Source organism: Catharus ustulatus, chromosome 13 (assembly GCF_009819885.2).
Source record: "Catharus ustulatus isolate bCatUst1 chromosome 13, bCatUst1.pri.v2, whole genome shotgun sequence".
NCBI lineage: Eukaryota > Metazoa > Chordata > Aves > Passeriformes > Turdidae > Catharus > Catharus ustulatus.
Genome location: NC_046233.1, coordinates 12723163 through 12743139, shown reverse-complemented (window position 1 = coordinate 12743139; position 19977 = coordinate 12723163). Strand labels below are relative to the sequence as shown.

General features: G+C 44.3%; 1 protein-coding gene across 2 annotated transcripts in view; it reads left to right on the top strand.

Moving 5' to 3' along the window:
- Positions 1-19977, top strand: part of FLNB (filamin B) — an 85920-nt gene that overhangs the window by 55518 nt on the left and 10425 nt on the right. The window contains exons 21-40 of one of the 2 annotated variants that reach the window (XM_033071248.2): positions 1274-1391; positions 2090-2352; positions 2964-3561; positions 3771-3944; positions 4301-4463; positions 4846-5006; positions 5683-5850; positions 7349-7472; positions 7747-7903; positions 9445-9634; positions 11448-11695; positions 13427-13501; positions 14208-14310; positions 15219-15359; positions 16880-17008; positions 17482-17655; positions 17809-17967; positions 18340-18543; positions 19115-19267; positions 19581-19703. In XM_033071248.2, coding sequence (XP_032927139.1) covers positions 1274-1391; positions 2090-2352; positions 2964-3561; positions 3771-3944; positions 4301-4463; positions 4846-5006; positions 5683-5850; positions 7349-7472; positions 7747-7903; positions 9445-9634; positions 11448-11695; positions 13427-13501; positions 14208-14310; positions 15219-15359; positions 16880-17008; positions 17482-17655; positions 17809-17967; positions 18340-18543; positions 19115-19267; positions 19581-19703 — 3625 coding nt within the window. The remainder of the gene's footprint in view (positions 1-1273; positions 1392-2089; positions 2353-2963; positions 3562-3770; positions 3945-4300; positions 4464-4845; positions 5007-5682; positions 5851-7348; positions 7473-7746; positions 7904-9444; positions 9635-11447; positions 11696-13426; positions 13502-14207; positions 14311-15218; positions 15360-16879; positions 17009-17481; positions 17656-17808; positions 17968-18339; positions 18544-19114; positions 19268-19580; positions 19704-19977) is intronic. The other variant, XM_033071249.1, reaches the window with a different exon arrangement.

Genomic DNA, 19977 nt, shown 5'->3' with positions numbered 1-19977 from the left:
AAGGAAGATTGCAGTACTATTTAGCTGATAGTGCTGGTTCAGAATTCTTGGAAGCAACATAGAGTTTGTTTTTTGATAAAGCAGTTGCATGAGCTCAGGATGTGGCTAGCATGCCTGTTTGGAGAGGCTTTGGCTTGTTTAGTCAGGATTGGTGTGCAGAAGGGAGCACTCCTCTGTACTCCATGTGTTCACAAGCAGTACCAGATTGTGTTTCACCTAAAAATCACTGGTGAAAGAAACCAGGATTCCCAAACCAGATTTTCCACTTGGATCTTCCATCTGGAGAAGTACTATGGGTCATGGAAGAGCTGTGGGCTTGCAAGAGATGCTCTTGGATAGCAGTGGTTAAAAAGAGATGAAAATAGACTGCTCAGTAGTTAGAGTAGCCTCATTGTTCTTCCATACTGGGAGTACATAGGTCTTTCCTGGACCCTGTCCTCCTCAGGTTCCTAAGCAATAGCTTATGTATGAGACTGTGGACTCTTCAGAGCAGGGGAAGGATGGTAGTTAAATTCCTGAGGGGCAGCGTCAGTTGCAGAGCAGCCTTGGTTTAATGCTATTTATTTGGCCTTATCTATCTCGTGGTGTTGCTACAGCTACCCATGCGTGTGTTTTCTAAAAACAACTAAAAATAATCATGGAAGCTATTCACTAGCTTGCATGAAACATCCATGATTATTTCACTTGGGAGCAGAACCAGCCAAGAATGAAAAGTAAGCAAACAGTGAATATAGCTAAAATATGGACTGTGGTAGGAGAGAATAAAAGGAACACACATCATGGGCTGGAGCTTGCCATGGCTGTGCAGCATTCCAGCCAAAATACACAAGAGCATTAATCTTTCTGACTTGTAGAGCTTAAACCCCTGGTATTTCAGATGCTGTAATAATACGGCTTCTTTGCAGTCTTAGCTTTGGCCTCTCCGTGTGGTGGAAGGGGATACCTGGTCTGGAGCAGTGGGACATTCATTCAGCTGTCGGGTCTGAGCGCCGGGAGGGTGGGAGCCAGCCTGAACTGGAGGCTTTGCCAGGCAGCTTGAATATAGTCTAATTAAATGTTGGAGACAACTGTCTTTTTTGCTCTTCCTGTATTAAATAAAAACCTTTTAGTACTTAGAAGGGCTGCCGTGGTATGAGAGCTTTAGTGGCCATAAACCAGTAAATTTGACTGTGGCCAGATAAAATAGATTAATTGATGTGGTTATGTTCTGCTTGGGTGTTGGTGTGTCTGTGTGAAGTGAGGAACTGAGCTAACATGTAAATTCTCTCACTAGGGTCCAATGAAGGTTTTGGTAACTTACGGTGGTGATCCTATCCCTAAAAGCCCTTTCACGGTGGGCGTTGCTGCTCCTCTAGACCTAAGCAAAGTTAAAGTCAATGGACTTGAGAACAGTAAGTACCTGTGGGCTGGAAGCCTCTGGAGGGTCTCTGGAGTCTGGGTGATAGCCAACAAACAATTTCCTTTTAAACTTGCTACAGCTGAGGATCAACTACCTCCAACTTTATAACCTGACCACACTTATTTAGGTGGTCCTCTTGAGGACTGAATTTCAATTTGGGTCTTTTTTTTTTCTTTTTTTTTTTTTCTTTTTTGCTAAGATTATGTGTAATTTGGAGAAAGCGTGTTTGGGGTTTGGTCTTTGTGGTGAACAGAGCTGGATGCTTTACCAGGCTGAGCACTCACTGGTGAAATCTGTTTCCCTGAGGTCTAGATGGCTGTTCAAACATATCAAACTGTTACAATGCACAGTGTCATTCATACAGTCCTTTGGTTTCCACAAGTGGAAGAACTTAAGGCTGTGAAATATTGTTGCTTTCCTGAAATGAGCCTCTGGTATTGTCAGACCACACCTTACAGTCTTGTTTTCCCCTGTAGCTTTGTAGTGTCAATTAACCAAAGCATTTGTTTTTGGTTGGTTTCTTTTTTTCTTTTTATTTGGCTTGGGAGGGTGTTTTGCCTGTGGAGGAATGCAGACTTGGGAGGGCTCTGCCAGTACCTGCTCCCTCAGTGATATGTGCGTGGGAGATTCCTTGGACCATTGTTAAGTAATGTTAAGTAAGTAATGTAATACGGGCTTTGTCTTTTTCAGGAGTGGAAGTAGGGAAGGATCAGGAATTTGTAATTGATACCAAAGGAGCTGGTGGGCAAGGTAAACTGGAGGTTAATATTTCCAGTCCCATGAGGAAAGCTGTGCCATGTCTGGTGGAACCAGTTCTGGGTAAGGAGTGCAGCACTGCAAAATACATTCCACGTGAAGAAGGACTGTATGTGGTGGATGTGAGTTATGATGGCAACCCAATCCCAGGGAGCCCCTACACTGTGGAGGCCACATTACCTCCAGACCCCTCCAAGGTAAGTGAACAGTGTAGAGCTGTAACAGTGGCTGATACCTGAAAACTGAATTGTGGGCTATTGCATGTGACTTTGCTTGGTCTTGGCCAAAACAGGAACATCCTTAATCAGAGTGCTCAGTGATTCCTTTTACAGCCTCCATGACTTGTAGAATTAGTTCCTGTAACACTGTATTTGAAAAAAGCATTGAACTAATAAAAAATATGGCAAGCATCCTGCTTACTGTGGCAAATTTAAGTATTGCTCCAAATTTAATAGAAGTCTGTCTGATAAGCATCTCTGATGTATTAAGATGGTATTTTTCGAAGGAAATATATTTCAAGAAAAACATGTGTACAGACATCAAATATTTTAACATTTCCACCTTTTATTTCCCATGGCTATATAAAAACAGCTATGGTGAGATTATAAATATCCTTGCCTAGAAACCTTTTTGGGGAGGAAGTACCAACTTTACAGTAAAAATGAGCTGAGTGGCAAAGGAGACAGTACCTTCTGTGTATTTTTAGGAACCTGTTAGTTGAGTCCCACATATAAGGATGTCTAACTAGGAAGTCTTCTGGCAATAACATGGAAAAGGCCGTTTAGCTCAACTGCATATTCTCTTTTAGGTTAAAGCTCATGGTCCAGGTCTTCGAGGGGGCCTTGTTGGAAAACCAGCCCAATTTACAATAGATACCAAAGGGGCAGGAACTGGAGGTTTGGGTTTGACAGTAGAAGGCCCATGCGAAGCTAAAATTGAATGTTCGGACAATGGCGATGGAACCTGCTCTGTCTCCTACCTGCCTACGAAGCCTGGAGAGTATTTTGTAAACATCCTCTTTGAAGAAGTTCACATTCCTGGTTCGCCCTTTAAGGCAGATATAGAAATGCCGTTTGATGTCTCTAAAGTCGTTGCCACAGGCCCAGGTCTGGAGCGTGGTAAAGTGGGCGAGGCAGGGCTGCTCAATGTCGATTGCACGGAGGCGGGACCCGGGGACCTGCGGGTGGACATGGTGTCAGATACTGGTTCCAAAGCAGAGGTCCAGATTGATGACAACAAAGATGGGACCTATGTCGTTACCTACGTGCCACTTTCAGCTGGCATGTACACAATCAAGATGAGATATGGAGGAGAGCAAGTGCCTAAATTCCCAGCCCGGGTCAAAGTGGAGCCAGCTGTGGACACAAGCAGAGTTAAAGTGTTTGGGCCAGGAGTCGAAGGAAAAGGTGAGACTAACTGTTATTAGAATTTGTAGGACTTGCAGTCCTTTCTGAGTGTTGAAAGTTGTAAAAGCCTTGCATGTTTCCATGGTGATCCTTGGACAGACAGGAGTCTCATGATCCCAAACAAGTTGTTTATCATGCTGCTTCACCAAATGTTTTGTTGTTGGAATAAATGCACTTCTTGAAGTGACTCTTCAAAACATTTCCTGTAGATGTCTTCCGAGAAGCTACAACTGAGTTCACTGTGGATGCTCGACCTTTAACAAAGGCTGGTGGTGACCACATCAGGACACAGATCACGAGCCCATCTGGCTCCCCCACAGACTGTCTCATCCAGGACAACGCTGACGGGACATATTCAGTGGAGTACACGCCGTTTGAAAAGGGTAACCTTGGGACTTGTTTTCTTTTACTTAAAAGGGGAAAACCAAGAGCAAGCAGCTCTTCTGCCACTTTCATTTGGCAAACCCCTGAGGTCTGCCAGTAACTTGTTGGCTTCTTTGCAAGAGATCTGCCAGTAGAGGAGCTGATTTTGCAAGAAGTAGCTCTATTTTAACTTGAAGAACTGACTTTAGAACAGTGTAGATCGCATCTCAATTACAAAACACTAGTGAAGTCTTGTGAAATGCAAGAAGCAGCTCTTACCCATATACTGACATTTAAATCTGTAGCATCTTGTAGAATTATGTTAGCTGATGAGCGTATTTAGGGAATTCAGGAGATGTTTCCCTCTTCTTCACAGGTCCGCACGCGGTCAGTGTGACATACGACGGTGTGCCTGTGCCAAATAGTCCCTTCAGAGTGAACGTCGCAGAGGGCTGCCATCCATCACGTGTGAAGGCAGAGGGACCTGGACTTGTAGAGGCTTTCACAAATCAGCCAAATGCCTTTTCAGTTGTCACCAGGTGATGGGGCCTGTTTGATCTTGAAGGAATATCTGAGGGAGGGAGGAATGTAGTGGTGTGTGCAATGCAAGATGCTAAACTCAGTACAAATATTTATAAAAAGGCCAAGCTGTGTCCAGCTGATGACTGTGCTACCTTATCATCTACTCTGCTTTGCAAACATTTGATGTTAGGGATTGATAGTTACCGAGGAGAAAATTCTAGGAAAACAAGAATGAGGTAGTGCTGTACAGCTTTGCCTGCCAGCACATGCTGAATGCTGAACATTGGAAGTTATGATACCACATTTCCAAAAAGGATGAAAATGCAGCCAGAGCATGTGAAGGCTACAAAGCTGCTTTAGAAGCAGGTGATTCTAACAACGTATGTTTCTGTCTTGCAGAGGGGCAGGAATTGGTGGCCTTGGAATAACTGTTGAAGGACCTTCAGAATCTAAAATTAGTTGTAAAGATAACAAGGATGGGAGCTGCAGTGCTGAGTACGTCCCTTATGTTCCAGGAGATTATGATGTTAACATCACCTATGGAGGAGAGCACATTCCTGGTAAGAGCTCCTTCTCAGTGGCTTTCAGAAGAGGGAAGAAGTCAAACTATGGACTCAGTTCTCAGTGGCTGCATCTCCCTTGTGCTGTGGGATGTTGATGTGTTTTTGGCTTTCTGCTTTTCCTCAGAATTCAGGCAGAAAAGGCAGTGGCATCTTGTCAGATGGGTACAGATGAGTGGGACAGGAAAGGAGACACTAGCCCTTGACAGCTGGTATTATATACAAGTGATGTGTAATACTTCAGGTCATAAAAATAGCCTTTTGATATGTGGATGCAATAAAGATCCTGTTCTGCAGTAAGAGGGGATGTTTCCTGTTGTTCCCATTCTCTTTCTTGTCATACTGAACTTAGTAAGATACAAGGAAATGTGTCGCCTCCATGATGCTTCATTTGCATTTCTGGTTTCTTTCATGTTTGGCTTTTTTCCTGAGGTGTGAGAAGGAGATGAGTCACAAAAGAATTGTCAACAATCCTGTGAAAATGTAGAACCACCATCAATACACTTCTGGCTTTTGCAGAAGCAGAGGGATAGTGTGGAGGCTGTGAGGTTGTCATTCCTGTCTCCAGCAGAGGGATAGTAATAAAAAAGCCTAAGGAAAAGTGGAGAAAAAAGACCTTTTGTTCTCTGTAACTATTAACCTTGTGATGTTTAACACTTACTCTGTCAACTTCTAGGCAGTCCTTTCAAGGTTCCTGTGAAGGATGTTGTGGATCCCAGCAAGGTGAAGATAGCAGGACCAGGTCTGGGTACAGCTGTTCGAGCCAAAATCCCCCAGTCCTTCACTGTAGACACCAGCAAGGCAGGAATAGCACCTCTTGAAGTGGTGGTGACAGGACCCAGAGGTAAGAACCAAAGGATTCCATCTGGCTGTGCCCATATCTGTGTTTGGGTAACGTGGTCCTGGCCCTGCTTGCAATGGTGGTGATACCACTTGAATGAGTATTTCCCTCTGGTCCTGTTCATCTATCATGTGTCCCTTGGCAGCTGACCCACATGTCATGCTGTGAAAGGAGAGCTGTGTCCTAGGCAGTGCTGCTTTGGACAGTGTCTTTGACAGCTTTAGCCTAATCTTCAGGGCTGGGAGAAGTGATGTGAGTAACCATCACCGGTGAACAATTGTGTGTTAAGTTTTAGACATCAAAAAGTAAATCCAAAGTCTAACGTGAACAGTGGCTTGAGAAACCTGTGTCAGTGGGTTGCAGGAGTCTGTGAATCATGGTGAAACTACTCAGTGGTCCCCAGAGAGGAACAAGGTCCTTGAGCGATAGCATTAACGGTATTTGCATTAACCTAGAAAGCTGTGTCTCAGTGGCACAGTATCTTGGCAGTGAGTACCTGTTGGCTGCAAGTCTCACCTTGCTGGGAGGTGAGAGCTGCCTCCCCACAGGAGTGTCAGGTCTTGCTGTGCAGGTGCCCCGCAGGTAACACTTCTTTAATTCTAGCGGATGAGACGGATTCCCAGGGACGGCGCTCCCCATTGAAAGCAATTTCGGATTTCTTTAAAGGTGGTCCAAAGGGTGACACTGAGACAGGTTTGAACTCTCACTAACTACTGGCAGTTTTGGTTCTTGGAAATCCGGTTGGCAGCAGCAAGAATCATCTGCAGGAGGGAGTGGGAACCAACGGTGTTGCTTTTAGGCTGTGCATGGCAACTATATACATTTCTTTTGTGCTTGCTTTACTGCTAATCCTTTCTGTGTTTTAAAGCCAACTTGTAATTGTAGACTGCTTTGTGTGTTGATCTGAACTGATATGTCACATAATCTGTTGTAGATTTAGCTTAATGCAAATTGAAATAATTGATCCTGCTTTCTTAGGTCTTTGGCAGCTTGCAGGGTGTTCTTGCCTAGGCAGCAAGCCTGCCTTTCTAAACACCTGATTGTGAAAGACTCAACTGGTGAATGCTGTGCACCAGCTGGCTTTAGAGCTCAATTCTGTACAGTGAATTCCAGCAATAATAAGTAATCTTGTAAATGACAATTCAGACAATTACAAACATTACTTCTTTTCTGTCTTGAAAAATCTTCAATACATTTTAGCAGTTGCTCTTGACCTGGATGGTACTGAAAAGCAGATCTTTCTCCAGTATTTTCATGCTAGCTTTTGTTTACAGCAAGAAGATGGGAGCCCAGAGAGCAGTGGATAAAAAAAATCTATCTGAAGTCAATGGCTTTGAATACAAAATAAGGGAAACTGATCATTGATTCATGCCTGTTGCTTTCATTAAAAAAAAACTAAATTTGTTGCCAGCTGTAAATGAGCCGTGCATCTTGTAGCTTTGTGCAACAAATGACTATAGTTTAATAGCATGACCAATAAAATCATATGTTGCTTTTTTAGGAGTTGTGGGACCTGTTAACGTGGTGGACAATGGAGATGGCACCCACACAGTGGTGTACACCCCTATGCAGGAGGGACCCTACATGATCACTGTCAAATATGCTGATGAAGAGATTCCTCGAAGGTAAGCTGATAAGAGAAACCTTGAAGAATTGAAGATTTAACAATCCAGTTGTGTTCTCCCAGCACATGATCACCATTTAAGGACTAGCTGTGGTCCTTTCTACTTAACCAGTGCAGCTTCTTGCATGACTTCAGGGTTCAGTGGTGTTTTGAGCCCACTGCAGCTCAGCAGACAGTGTAAGAGGGCAGTATCCACAGATATACCTCAGCATGTACTGCAGCAACTATCAGCCATTGACTTGGGAGGAGGGGAAATAATGGATTGCTCTTTTAAGTCCCTTCAAGGTGAAGGTACTTCCTACGTATGATGCCAGTAAAGTGACAGCAAGTGGACCAGGGCTCAGTTCCTATGGCATTCTAGCCAGCCTGCCTGTGGAGTTTGCTGTGGATGCTAAGGATGCTGGGCAGGGACTTCTGGCTGTGCAGATCACGGTAAGTAACAACGCCAAGCAGAACAGGAAACATATTTTCTAGATGGGCATGAGTCTCTCCTTTCAGAAGTGTCCACAGCTTTATCCTAATGTACCCAGTGTCCTGGAGACTGGGCTGCTGACAAGACCCTAAGGTCTGGTACAGGAAAGTCTTACACTGTTTTTGTGAAGCTCTTGAGAGTGCTTTTGTGAAACTTCTGTCTTAAAATCATCAGATATGCCCTGTTTGGCTTTTACCTAACCTTACACTCTGCAAATTCCCAAAATGAGATAAGCAATTTCTTGTAAGATTATGAAAATACTGGCATTTGAAATGGAGGCAGTCTTCTAGCAGTGTTCAGCAAGGGCATGAGATAGCGACTGCTCTGAGCATCACGTTATGATAAATTACCAAAATGCCAGAAGTCATAAGCAGCTTAAGGAGATACTGCAGGAATGTTTTGGTTTATCTTTGTTACTGCTCTTTCCAAAGTTTCTGGTGCCTGGACTCTGTGGCCTTAGTGAAAAGGTGTCTGCTTAGTGGACCATAAAGCACATAGCTGAGCTCTGGCATGCCTAGGTCATGATATGCCTGGTTGTACTTGCCCATCTGCATTCTTGCTCCTGTCCTTTACCGCTTGCCTGCTCAGGTGCACCAAAGCCGTTACCATTAGTTCTGGCATGCAGGTGTGCTCTTAAAGGATCCAGAATGTTTATCAGAGCTCCTATCCTGGCTGGGACTTTGAAGATAAAGTTCCGCAAGTCCTGGTAGGAGTGCATTGGTGATTCTTCTGGCAGCCTTTGCTTCTTATACTGAACTGTTGAATGTCCAGTGTTTCACAGGCCTTCATGAAAGAAGTAAGCTCTTTTGTGCTGTACCTAAAATCTCAAGTCCTTTGCAATCTATACTGTATCCCAGCCAGTGTTGGCATAAAATATGAAATAGAGTCAACATGTGGTTCCCTGTGAACAGGCTTGGAAGACTTTCTAAAATGCTTCAAGCTTTGCAGCTGACAAGAAATGGTAGTTGAAGGGGCTGCACAGACCTGCTTTTAACTGTAGACTTTGAAGTGTGCCAGCACTGGATGCTTCATGCAGGAGTTGACAGCAGACTCCAGTAATGCTTCCCCCTGCCCTCTGACCTTTCAGGGAGCAACTGCCTAAGGCTACCCAGTGCTTACTCAGGATAGAGCTGCACATTGTGACTGCCCATTTGTGCCTCAGGGACCTGGGAAGTGTTCTTCATTTCCAACAGCAGTGTGATAGTGAAGCCTGAACTTCTTACAATTAATATAATGGCTTGCTGCTCTTGTAAACATTCTCATTTCAACCAAAGAGTAGTTAATGATAGCACTGATTATTTTGTAGTGGTCTGATACCTTTCTGCTCCTAATACTCTATTTTTGTTACTAGTCTTTGAGCAAAATAGCTTTCTTGAAAACTTTGAAAAGCTGCAGTTCTGTGTCTGAGACCACCTAAGTATGGTTGTGAACAGATTTGATGCCCAGCTAAGTAAATTCAAAACCTTCATAGTGCTTAAATCTTCTGGTTTGCATTCCTCAGGACCAAGAGGGCAAACCCAAGAGAGTGGACATTCATGACAACAAGGATGGCACTTACACAGTCACCTATGTCCCTGACAAAACAGGCCGCTATACGATTGGCGTTAAGTATGGTGGAGATGATATCCCAGCCTCTCCCTATCGGATCCGGGCATCTCCAGCTGGGGATGCCAGCAAGTGTTTGGCCACAGGTGAGTGTTTGACTCCTCTCTTTGCTTTTATTCTGGGTGTAAAGCTGCCTTCTCAGCATGGTACAGTGGATGTGGTGGGTGTAGAAGACATGCTTGAGACTTGTGTAGCCTGGCTGCTCTTACAGAAGGGGTGTTCCTGAAGTGTCCACCCTGTGGGTGAGCAGCGATCTATTTCTGCCTTAGTAAAATTTATCAGACTGCCTGGGCTGTTTTAAACAGCCAGATGCAACTGTCTGATGCTTATTTTGGCATCAGTAAATCTAGCTGAGAACTTCAGTGAAGTTCATTTAAAAATTACACATACTTGTGTGTCCACTGCATCATACTCCTTGCACAGTGAGAGTTGCAAGAAGCTTTTCATTGCAAGCTACAACCGAATTAATTCTGAGGATTAAATAGCTGGTCATGTGCTTCTATATTGGCAAAGCCTATCCAGGCTTGGATGTTAGTGGAGGTTTCTGCTGCTTTTCTGTCTGGTCAAGATTGGCCTGAGTCTGAACAGGCTTTTGGGAAGGAGAGAACCTAAAGATAAGATACTACTATGACTCAAAAAATCATTGCCTTGGTGCAGGGGACTCCAGATTTTTTGTTGTAGGCGCACACAGGTTTTAAGGATGGGTGTTCATCACATGGCTTTGGGCTGCTCACTGAGGTGTGCTCCCACCTCCCAGGAGGCTGTGGCAGGGAACAGAAGTGACAGAACTAGTTACAAGAATACCACTGAACATTACGTCCCTTGATTGTAGAATAAATAAATAAAGTAGGCAAGGCCAAATTGAACAGGGAAACCTAATCTGTTGTTTTAGACCTGTGAGAGTGTGTGGGCCATTGTGCTGGACCTGGGCATTGTGCAGTTAGAGTGCACTGAAGCCTGTCCATGAGCTGGCTGCTTTCAAGTTGTTTTAAACAGAAATATGTTCCTGACACAATGGAAGAAAAAAAGAAATACCCTCTTTGCCTCAAAATTTGTTTAAAAGATGCCTTAATGGGTAAATCTGATACTTTTCTAAGTAACTCAAGTCGCTAACTATTCAAAGTAACTGAGATGGAGATTACTGCCAGATGCCAGCTAAAATTTCCCATTTCCAAGAAGTGCTTCTGATTCAGTGCTGTAAAGCTGAAATACAATCACTGTAGGAGTAAGTGATGGAATACTGCCAAGGTATTAAACCAGCAGGTTCATTGCCACTTGAAAATGAGCCATTTACCTAGTAACAAGTGAGGGTCAGAAGCAGGAGTATTCAATATGTGCTACTGCAAATAAGACATAATAGTTCTCATTTAAACACAGTGTTCTTCAAACTAGAGCTGATTGCTACAATTTTGGCATTGTTGCATGATGTTCTTTTTTTAGGATGTGTGGCAGAACAGTGGAAAATTGTTTGTGGATAATGGTGGAGAAAATGTGGCCGTGGTTGCTACTGTGCCCTTTTATAGCTGCTTACACAGGGAGGTTTATGTTAAAACAGAGCAGCCGAGTTGCTGGCAGGAGAAAGTGCCTTTGGCCTTGCTTAAGGGAGTAGGATGGTAAGAGTATGGGTTAAGGCATTGCTTTCTTCAAACTTAACTTTTTGCCTCTCTGTTCCCATCCAGCCTCTCTGATTGCGTGAAGGAGAGCTGGTAGCCAGCTCTTGCATACCACTGTGCTGACCAGTTTTACAAATGTCCCTTGTTGTACATCTCTGCTCCCAGTACCACATCTGTGACTCCCCAGGACCAGTGTCTTGGTGCCATGTTCCTCAGGCACCTCACAGGCAGTCTGCCTGGGAAAACTGTCCTGTGAACACTTTCTGTAATGAAAATTGCCTTGTAGGTCCTGGAATTGCACCCACTGTGAAGACTGGTGAGGAGGTTGGCTTTGTGGTAGACGCCAAATCAGCAGGGAAGGGAAAAGTGACGTGTACCGTCCTCACGCCAGATGGGACAGAAGCTGAAGCAGATGTTGTTGAAAATGAGGACGGGACTTATGATATCTTCTACACTGCTGCCAAACCAGGAACCTATGTGATTTATGTCCGCTTTGGTGGGGTGGACATTCCCAACAGTCCTTTCACTGTCATGGTAAGCCAGTTCTGCTCCAGAAGTACCTCCCACTCAGATTCCTGCTGCCATATTTTATTCAGCAATAGGTTAACTCTCTGTGTAAATGTTTGTTCAGATATTTATTAGGCTAACAGGAGCTAATGAATCCTTGTTCCTTGCAGAGCTTATTTTGGGCAGGCAATACGGTTAAATGAAGTGGGATAGAAACCATCAGAGGATGAAGACTTGGCTTTTCTGAAGAAATTTGTTTTTAATTTCCTGACCATGTAGTTCTTTTTCTAAATGATGTAAGGGTTGTAATCAGCTTCTACAACTAATTATGTTGGCCATTGTCAGATACAGTGCTCTACATTCTCTGTCTCTCCCTTTTTACTGAGTTGATCCCAAAATAAGGAACGATCTGCTGACAGATCCCAGGGAAGCAGACTATTAGCTCACACTTTAAAATTATTTGTATGTGCTAGTTAAACTATTATAGCCAAATTCCACCTCTTTCTAATCATCTTCCTTCCAATGTGCAGTATTCCACACACAGCAAACAATACCCCTGCCCCCTGAGAAGCAGACTAGGTGCCTCTCAGGGCTCACAGAAGCCCTTCTTGTGAAGAACAAGTGTGTTGGCAAAACAATTCCTGGTCTTGTAATCTCTGCCCAAGCAGCCTCTGGTGCATTTCAATCCCTGAAATTACGGGACTGTACTGTTGTACTGAGTCCAGATGAGGGCCAGCAGCTCTGGCTCTTCCTACCTGTCAGCCTGGCAGCTTGCTGATGAGTGTCTGAAGATTTCCTTGAGAGAGATGACTCCCTTGGTCACTGCTCAAGGTTCATCACAGGAAATGCCTCTTGAGGTCAGGGAGTCCAGTCCTGGCCAGCCAAAATTCCCGCTTCCTAGCTGACTGATACAGTATGTGTTTGACTTGGGTGTCTCAGCTGGGGACAGAGAGCAGTGAAACAGCAGCATTTCTGTTTCGCATTGGTTTTCTTAGTGGAACCCATCCATGCAGAAGTTTCCAGTGGGTTATTTCATTAGGGTGGTTTGCAGTGGTGTGAATGGGGAGGAGGGGCTGGGATGGCTGAGCCTGGTGGAGCTGTCTACATGGGTGTCAGTCCCAGCCAGTTGTGTTGGGCTAATGGGAGAGATGGGAATTTGCAAGTCATGCTCTTGGCATGCCTGGTGGGAAGAGCGGCTGCACTAGGGGAAAACACACCGGGTGTCTTGACGACGCAGTCCCAGCTATGAATCAGAAGAATGGCTTTGCTGCTATGGCTGGACGTGGGCTGGGTCATTCACCCGAGAGCATGAGCTGGAGCAGTGTTCCCACAGCAGCCAGCTCCCGTCTCCCAGCTGGCTGTCGTGCTGGACAGTGCTCAGGGACTCTCATCTTATGTTTAAACCTTCCCCTTCCCTCGCTGCATCAGTCCCATAGGAAAACAACTTAGCTATTCAATTCCACCAGTGTTCAGGCACAGCTTTCCACTTCCCTCCCAAGCATCCAACAGCAGCAGGTACTGGCTTTGTCCCTTTGCTGTGCCATTGGTGGCTTAACCCAGTGCCTGCAGGTAAAGGAGTTTCCCAGCTTCCCTGACTGGATCCGGGTCTTTGCTATGGCAAAAGGACTGGGAGGGCTACACAGTGGGAGGAAGGCATTGAACTGGAAGGAGCAGTGTGTTCTGAACTGTGGAAGGTGGGAATGCCTCCATGCCAGAATAACATCTAGTAACAACTAACCTGCCTCTACCCCTGCCCAGGCTGTAGATGCAGATGATGTCGCCGCACAGTCACAGGAGCCAGTGGGCGCTTCTCCCCCCGGATTCCGCCCTTGGGTACACAATTTTTACATTTTTCAGCTCCCCATCTGTGTTCCATTTCAGATGACAGCCTGCTTCTTGGGACTGCTTGATCGCTCTGGTCATTGTGTTCATTCTTTCTGTTTCATCAATTGTTCTTGGGATCCAGACCTTGTTTTTTCTTTGCTGCTTGAAGGGAGTCTCCAAATAAACTCATGTAAACATGAAGAGGATCATTGCACCCACAGCTTCCACTTCTGAAATGTCTGCTGTTGGCAAAAGCACCCTGAGTGCACTGCTTTGTTTTCCCAGTAAAATCACAGTGTCTTGAGTTCAGAGTCGCATTGTGAAACTTGTTCCTTTTGTCCATTTTGTGTTGCAATCATTCTGCCCCATCGAAAAATCACTTTCTCTTCCAGGCCTTAAGCAACTAAATCCTTTCAGATGGAGCCACTTTGGGTCTTGTGTGCAGCACATTGTCTTCCATCCCTTTGTGTTCCATTTTTATTTCTTACTTTTTTCCAGCATGTCTTCCATCCGCACCGTGTTTGATTTGCTCTGCTCTGTGGTGTGGTGTTGTAAAGGAGAGCTTGGCCGGACACTGCTCTGGTTGAGCCCAGTCCTTGGCTGGCTGCAATAATCACCGCACACTCTCTTCTGCTTGTGCTTGCACTGGAGTTGATCAGTGCTCATTTGGCTCTACCAGCCTTTTTGAAGTGACCCATCTTTTTGCTTGCTTTAGGTTACAGAAGAAGCTTATGTTCCCGTTGGAGACATGAACGGCATGGGGTTCAGGCCCTTTGATATGGTTATCCCATTTGCTGTAAGGAAAGGAGAAATAACAGGTACCTGGAGTGCCTCTCAGGGAGATTTATGCTTTTTGTTAGTGTGTTTATCCATTTGCAGCTAACAGACTGGGTGGTCTAGACCACAGTGTGTGGGAGGTTTGTATCCTGCCAGCAATGTAGCTGTTTAATTTCACGCTGAGTGGTACCCCCTGAGGATGAGTAGGATATGCCCCTCCAATGGTTTGAGTTAAGTGAGGGGATTCTTGGTGTTGCTGTGGCCTTCAGTGCTGGGCTGTGAGCTACTGCACTGTAGGGTGCAGTTGATGCTGGGGCCTGTTGATGGTTTTTCCCTTCTGGAGCAGCTACATGCATCTTTAATAAGCTCCATTATTTCTTTTCTGCAGATGCTATAAAGCAGTCAATTCTGCATTCCTGTTACATACCTTGTCCAAAGCAGGTGACCCTTTTTCTACAGGTCTGGCAGCTGCGAGCATTGCTCCAGTAGCACCCTGGTTGCACTAAGCTCCTGCACACAAGGCCTGTGTCCCCTCTGCCATCTAACTCAGCAATCCCACCCCAAGCCCTGGCCTGTCCCAGCTTGAAAGAACAGTCAGTCTTTCCTTTTCAAAAGTGCAGCAGAAAAGGGAGCATCTTGCTATGAGGCAGATCAGTGCTTTTTATGCTGCTTGCTGTGAAAAGCTCCATGGCTGCAGCAAACAGCTCTGCCTGTAGAGTTTGTAAGGTCACAGGACCGTTTGCCAGATGTCTACCACTGCCTTGTATTCATGAAGCTTAAGTAGAAAACATGTCTGGTTAGTGTTCCCATTAGTCTCCTATTTGTGCCTGTGGGTAAAGAATTTAACAATTTAAAATGCTTGTTTAAAATGGCTAGACAATTCTCTGTGGGTGGGAGAGGGGAAGCAGGCAGTTTTTCCTTCTGTAACTCCCATGGTGGCCTTTTGTAGGGGAAGTACACATGCCCTCTGGAAAGACAGATACACCAGATATTGTGGATAACAAAGATGGCACAGTAACAGTGAAATATGCTCCTACTGAGGTTGGGCTGCATGAAATGCACATAAAATACATGGGAAATCACATCCCAGGTAAGTCTTGACGAAGCAAGCAATGTAAATGTGAGTGCAGAGTCCTGCTGATGCATTTGCTCCCTGGTGAGGTTCTATAGCTAAGTCGTACATGCTGTGGAAAGACCTGCCCAGATATTTTACCATTCAGCATGCCTTTCTCTGCAAGCAGTCCAGAGAGAACTAAAGCAAAGGAGTAAGTGCCAGCACATATGAGCTTCCATTGTGGTTTAATAGTACCAGCCAGGCTTAAAATGGATTTTGGTTTTGGGAAACTAGCTCTTGTGGCATTTTATTATGAAGAAGAAACATACAATTTTCTAACTGCCAGTTTTTTAGGTTGAAATTTACTGCCATGGTGCTCAACAAAACTACTGGTTACAGTGTGTGTTTGTCCTTAAAACTGCATTGGCAAAAAAATCTCAAAACTGTGGGGAGAACCGATTGGCTAAAATACTATAGTTACTCTTTCCATCTGATTGCAATAAAATAAAACACACATGCATATTATGCTGTAATCTTTCTTTCTTCCTGACTGCTTCTTAACAAACAGAAACCACTGCCTTTCATTCTGTTTCTCTTCTTTTCTCCTTGCTTCACCAGCTCCCCAGTGGAAGCACTGCCTCGCCTGGAGGCTGTGGCTGCCCTGCAGTTCTCTGGGCGTGCTGGTTTGGGGGCTGGGCAGAAAGGGGCAGACCTGTAGAAGGATGTGTAGACATGAAACAAAATACCTTCAGCACTGCCTGAGAGGGACTGCTGTTCGGACAGAAACACAGCATAAGTTAGGCTGAAGTAGGGAGCTCAGTGATGTGATGCATGGTGCTGCTTCAGTCTCTTCAGCACTTTTGGATATAAGCACCCCCATAGGTGCTGACCTGTCTGATGTATTGGTTCACTAAGACCATTACCCTGTGCTGGGATAGAAAGATGATGTGCCATAATGTTTTTCTTGAAGGTTGTCATGAGTGAAACTTTTTACTGCCTCAGCTGCAAAATCTAACTTTGGACTGAAGAGCTATCTGTGCCTTTTTTGAAACTATTATTGGTTGTTGGTGACTGTATTTTTTGTTCTTGTGCATCAGCTTAGCTAATCTGAGGCTGGCAAATGCATTTTTTGGATACCCTTCAAATTTGCTGGTTCAGGTTCATTGAGTCAGACAATGTGCTGTGCTAGTTCCTAATTCTGTTCTACCAAAATTAAGAATCAGTGCCTGAACTGAAAGCCTGCTTCTGAGTCATGTTCTGATGTAATGTGCTAAAAATAAACTTGCAATGAACAAGACCCTTTACAGCATCATTTAAGCTTATCTCTGGTTACTAGAGTAACACTTACTCTTCCATGACTGAATGTGGCACAAATTGTTGAAAAGTGTCTTTTGAGGATGGAAGCGGAGGCTTTTTTGGTTTAGAAGTGTATTACAGTCACAATAAGATTTTTCAGATACCACATAATGAGAAGGGCATTCAAGAACATGGGTATTAGTTCTTGAAGTCCAGACACTCATCCTTAAAAGTGCCTCTTTTTGTTTTTTCCCCTTTAGAGAGCCCTCTGCAGTTCTATGTCAATTACCCCAACAGTGGCAGTGTGTCTGCTTATGGGCCTGGCCTCATTTATGGGGTTGCAAATAAACCAGCAACTTTCACCATTGTCACAGAAGATGCAGGAGAGGGTAAGTCAGTTCTTTAAACCCATCCTACTCTAAACAAGGAAGTTCTTGGTAGTATAATGCACATTGGTATTAATTTACATTCATCTGTTTAACTATGAATCTCTGATGTGACACAAATGACTTATGCAAATATCAGGCTGCAACTTACAGTAAAAACTGGCTTATTACCTTCCTGAGAGCATTAGATACCCTATGGTACAGGGTGCAAATTTTTTGTGTAATTAAAAATAAACTGAAAGCAGCTTAAATCTTGTGGAAGATGACTGGGTGTGGAATCACTGTTCAGTAAATCTAAAGACTGAACAGAACTGTGGCCTTAGTGGTTTGGTCTGAGCTGATTTTGCTGCTGTCCTTTGAAAACGTGCATTTAAGGTCACTTTCAGTACCAGGTACTGGATATTTCTCTTTGGACCAAGTCTTTGGACCTGGTGTTCACAAAGATTTACAGAAGTGCCACTCTACTCTTTTCCTAGGTGGGCTGGACTTGGCTATTGAAGGACCTTCAAAAGCAGAGATCAGTTGCATTGATAACAAAGATGGGACATGCACAGTCACGTACCTGCCTACTCTGCCTGGGAACTACAGCATCCTGGTCAAATACAATGACAAACACATTCCAGGGAGTCCATTCACAGCCAAGATTACAGGTATAAAGTTTAAACTTCTGGAAGCACTTCATATTAAAAATTTACCTCTGATAGCATGGGGAATCTGGTTTGTGGCAGGAATTTGAAGTTCTCTGACTTGTTCTGCACTTAACCTTGTAATGTTTTGTGACTCATTTCTCTTTATGTATTCAGATGATAACAGAAGACGGTCTCAGGTTAAACTTGGTTCTGCTGCTGACTTCATGTTGGACATCAATGAAACTGATCTTAGTCTCCTAACAGCCAGCATTAAAGCCCCCTCTGGTCGTGATGAGCCTTGTCTTCTGAAGAGGCTGCCCAATAACCACATTGGTAAGCTCTGAGAGATTGCTATTACAACCTTTGCTCCAGTTTGCTTTGCTGTGTAAGATGACTGACTTGTGTGCTCCTTCCCCCGTGGTGGTCGAACCAAGTAGCTGATAGTGTTTGCTACAGTTGTCCAAAGACAGAAGAGTGTGAAGAATGGCCTCTTGTCTTGGCTTGCCTGTGGCATGCCAGATTACAATAGAAGTGAGTTTTGTCAGCATATATGAATGGCCTTGTGGTCTACTTGAGAGCAACACTTCAACATGAGTAAAGAGACTGCTCTTCCAGTACTTCATTTCTTGTTGTGATTAAGGCATTTAAATTAAGTATAACATGAATAAAAACTGAACAAATGTCTCACATTTCTCTGCTTTGTAGGCATCTCATTCATTCCACGGGAAGTAGGAGAACATCTGGTTAGCATCAAGAAAAACGGGAGCCATGTACCAAACAGCCCTGTAACGATCATGGTGGTCCAGTCTGAGATCGGGGATGCCAGACGGGCCAGAGTTTTTGGACGTGGCTTGGTAGAAGGACGAACCTTTGAAATGTGTGACTTCATTGTAGACACAAGAGATGCTGGTTAGTTCCCTCACAAAGGCACCATGAGATGCTATGAGATATATACTGACTCTACATGAGAGCTCTGCCTCCCTCAGCATGCAACCACCAGGTCACAAGCTGCAAAGCAGCAGCTGCCATTAAACACAATCAGTGTTGTCAGTTATTAACCACAGACAGTGCTGCTAACTTAGAATATGCTTTGTAAGGTCCTGGCTTGTGTGTTTGTTACAGCCAACAGGGACTGTCACTGGGGTGGTGCTGGCTCTGGTATCATTTGGTATAGCAAGAAGGAAATGAAGATACTTATTTCCCTGTTGGTTTAATGTGGAGCCTTGGATAACTTTTAGCTTGGTAGCTTTTCAACATTATTGAAATAAAAGGGGATACAGTCAGAGAATTTTAGGAGCTGAATGCATGTTGTGCCTCTGACTGATTAGGAGTATAAAAATGCCATTAAGGCATCATGCAACTCCTGTGTGCCTGTTATGATACAAACCTACCAGCTAGTGCCTGCTATGGGTTTGGACTATTTTATGTCAGATTTAGAGTAGAATTTTGGATATCTGAGGCTAACTTACCTGTATTGTAGGTTATGGTGGGATCTCACTGGCAGTTGAAGGACCCAGCAAAGTAGAGATCCAAACTGAAGATCTCGAAGATGGAACTTGCAAAGTGTCCTATTTTCCAACTGTGCCTGGTGTATACATTGTGTCCACTAAGTTTGCAGATGAACATATCCCAGGTAAGCAGAAGTGTTGGGCAAATTTTTGATAAGTACAACAGAAGTCTTACCTGGCTGACCAGTGCTCTGGAAACTATGGGTGGGCTGTGTGATCTGGCCTGGACCATGAGCCCCAAAGAGTGGAGGAGGTTCTCCCTAGGCAGCAAGCATCCAAAACTGTTCTGGTTATGTGGATGTATTTGACTTGGATCTGATTGTTAGTTGGGTATAAAAGTTCCCCTATGATTCCCTACAAGTCAGAGGAAGCTTTCATTTCTGCCTTCAATGGCATGTGTAACTAGCAGATGAGGAATGACTTGCTGTGATATTACAGGCAGCCCATTTAGTGTGAAGATAAGTGGTGAAGGAAGAGTTAAGGAGAGCATCACAAGAACGAGACGAGCTCCCTCTGTTGCAACAGTAGGAAGCATATGTGATCTGAACCTAAAAATCCCAGGTAAGCAACAACATCTTTATCCCCAAAACCACAACTTGCACTTGTGTAGCATGGTGTACTTGAAGCAGGGAAAATGTGAACTTCAGTTTTGTAAAGACATCCTCATATTAACATAGCTTAGGGAATAAACACTGGTAATGTGTCTTCTCAAACAGTTAAAAATAAGCATAACTATGATCAACACATGGAGAAATAAGTACTGCTGAGGCCTTAATTTAATTTATTGTGTGTACAGCAGGCTGGAGATTGGGCTGTACAGCTCACTCCAGCTCCA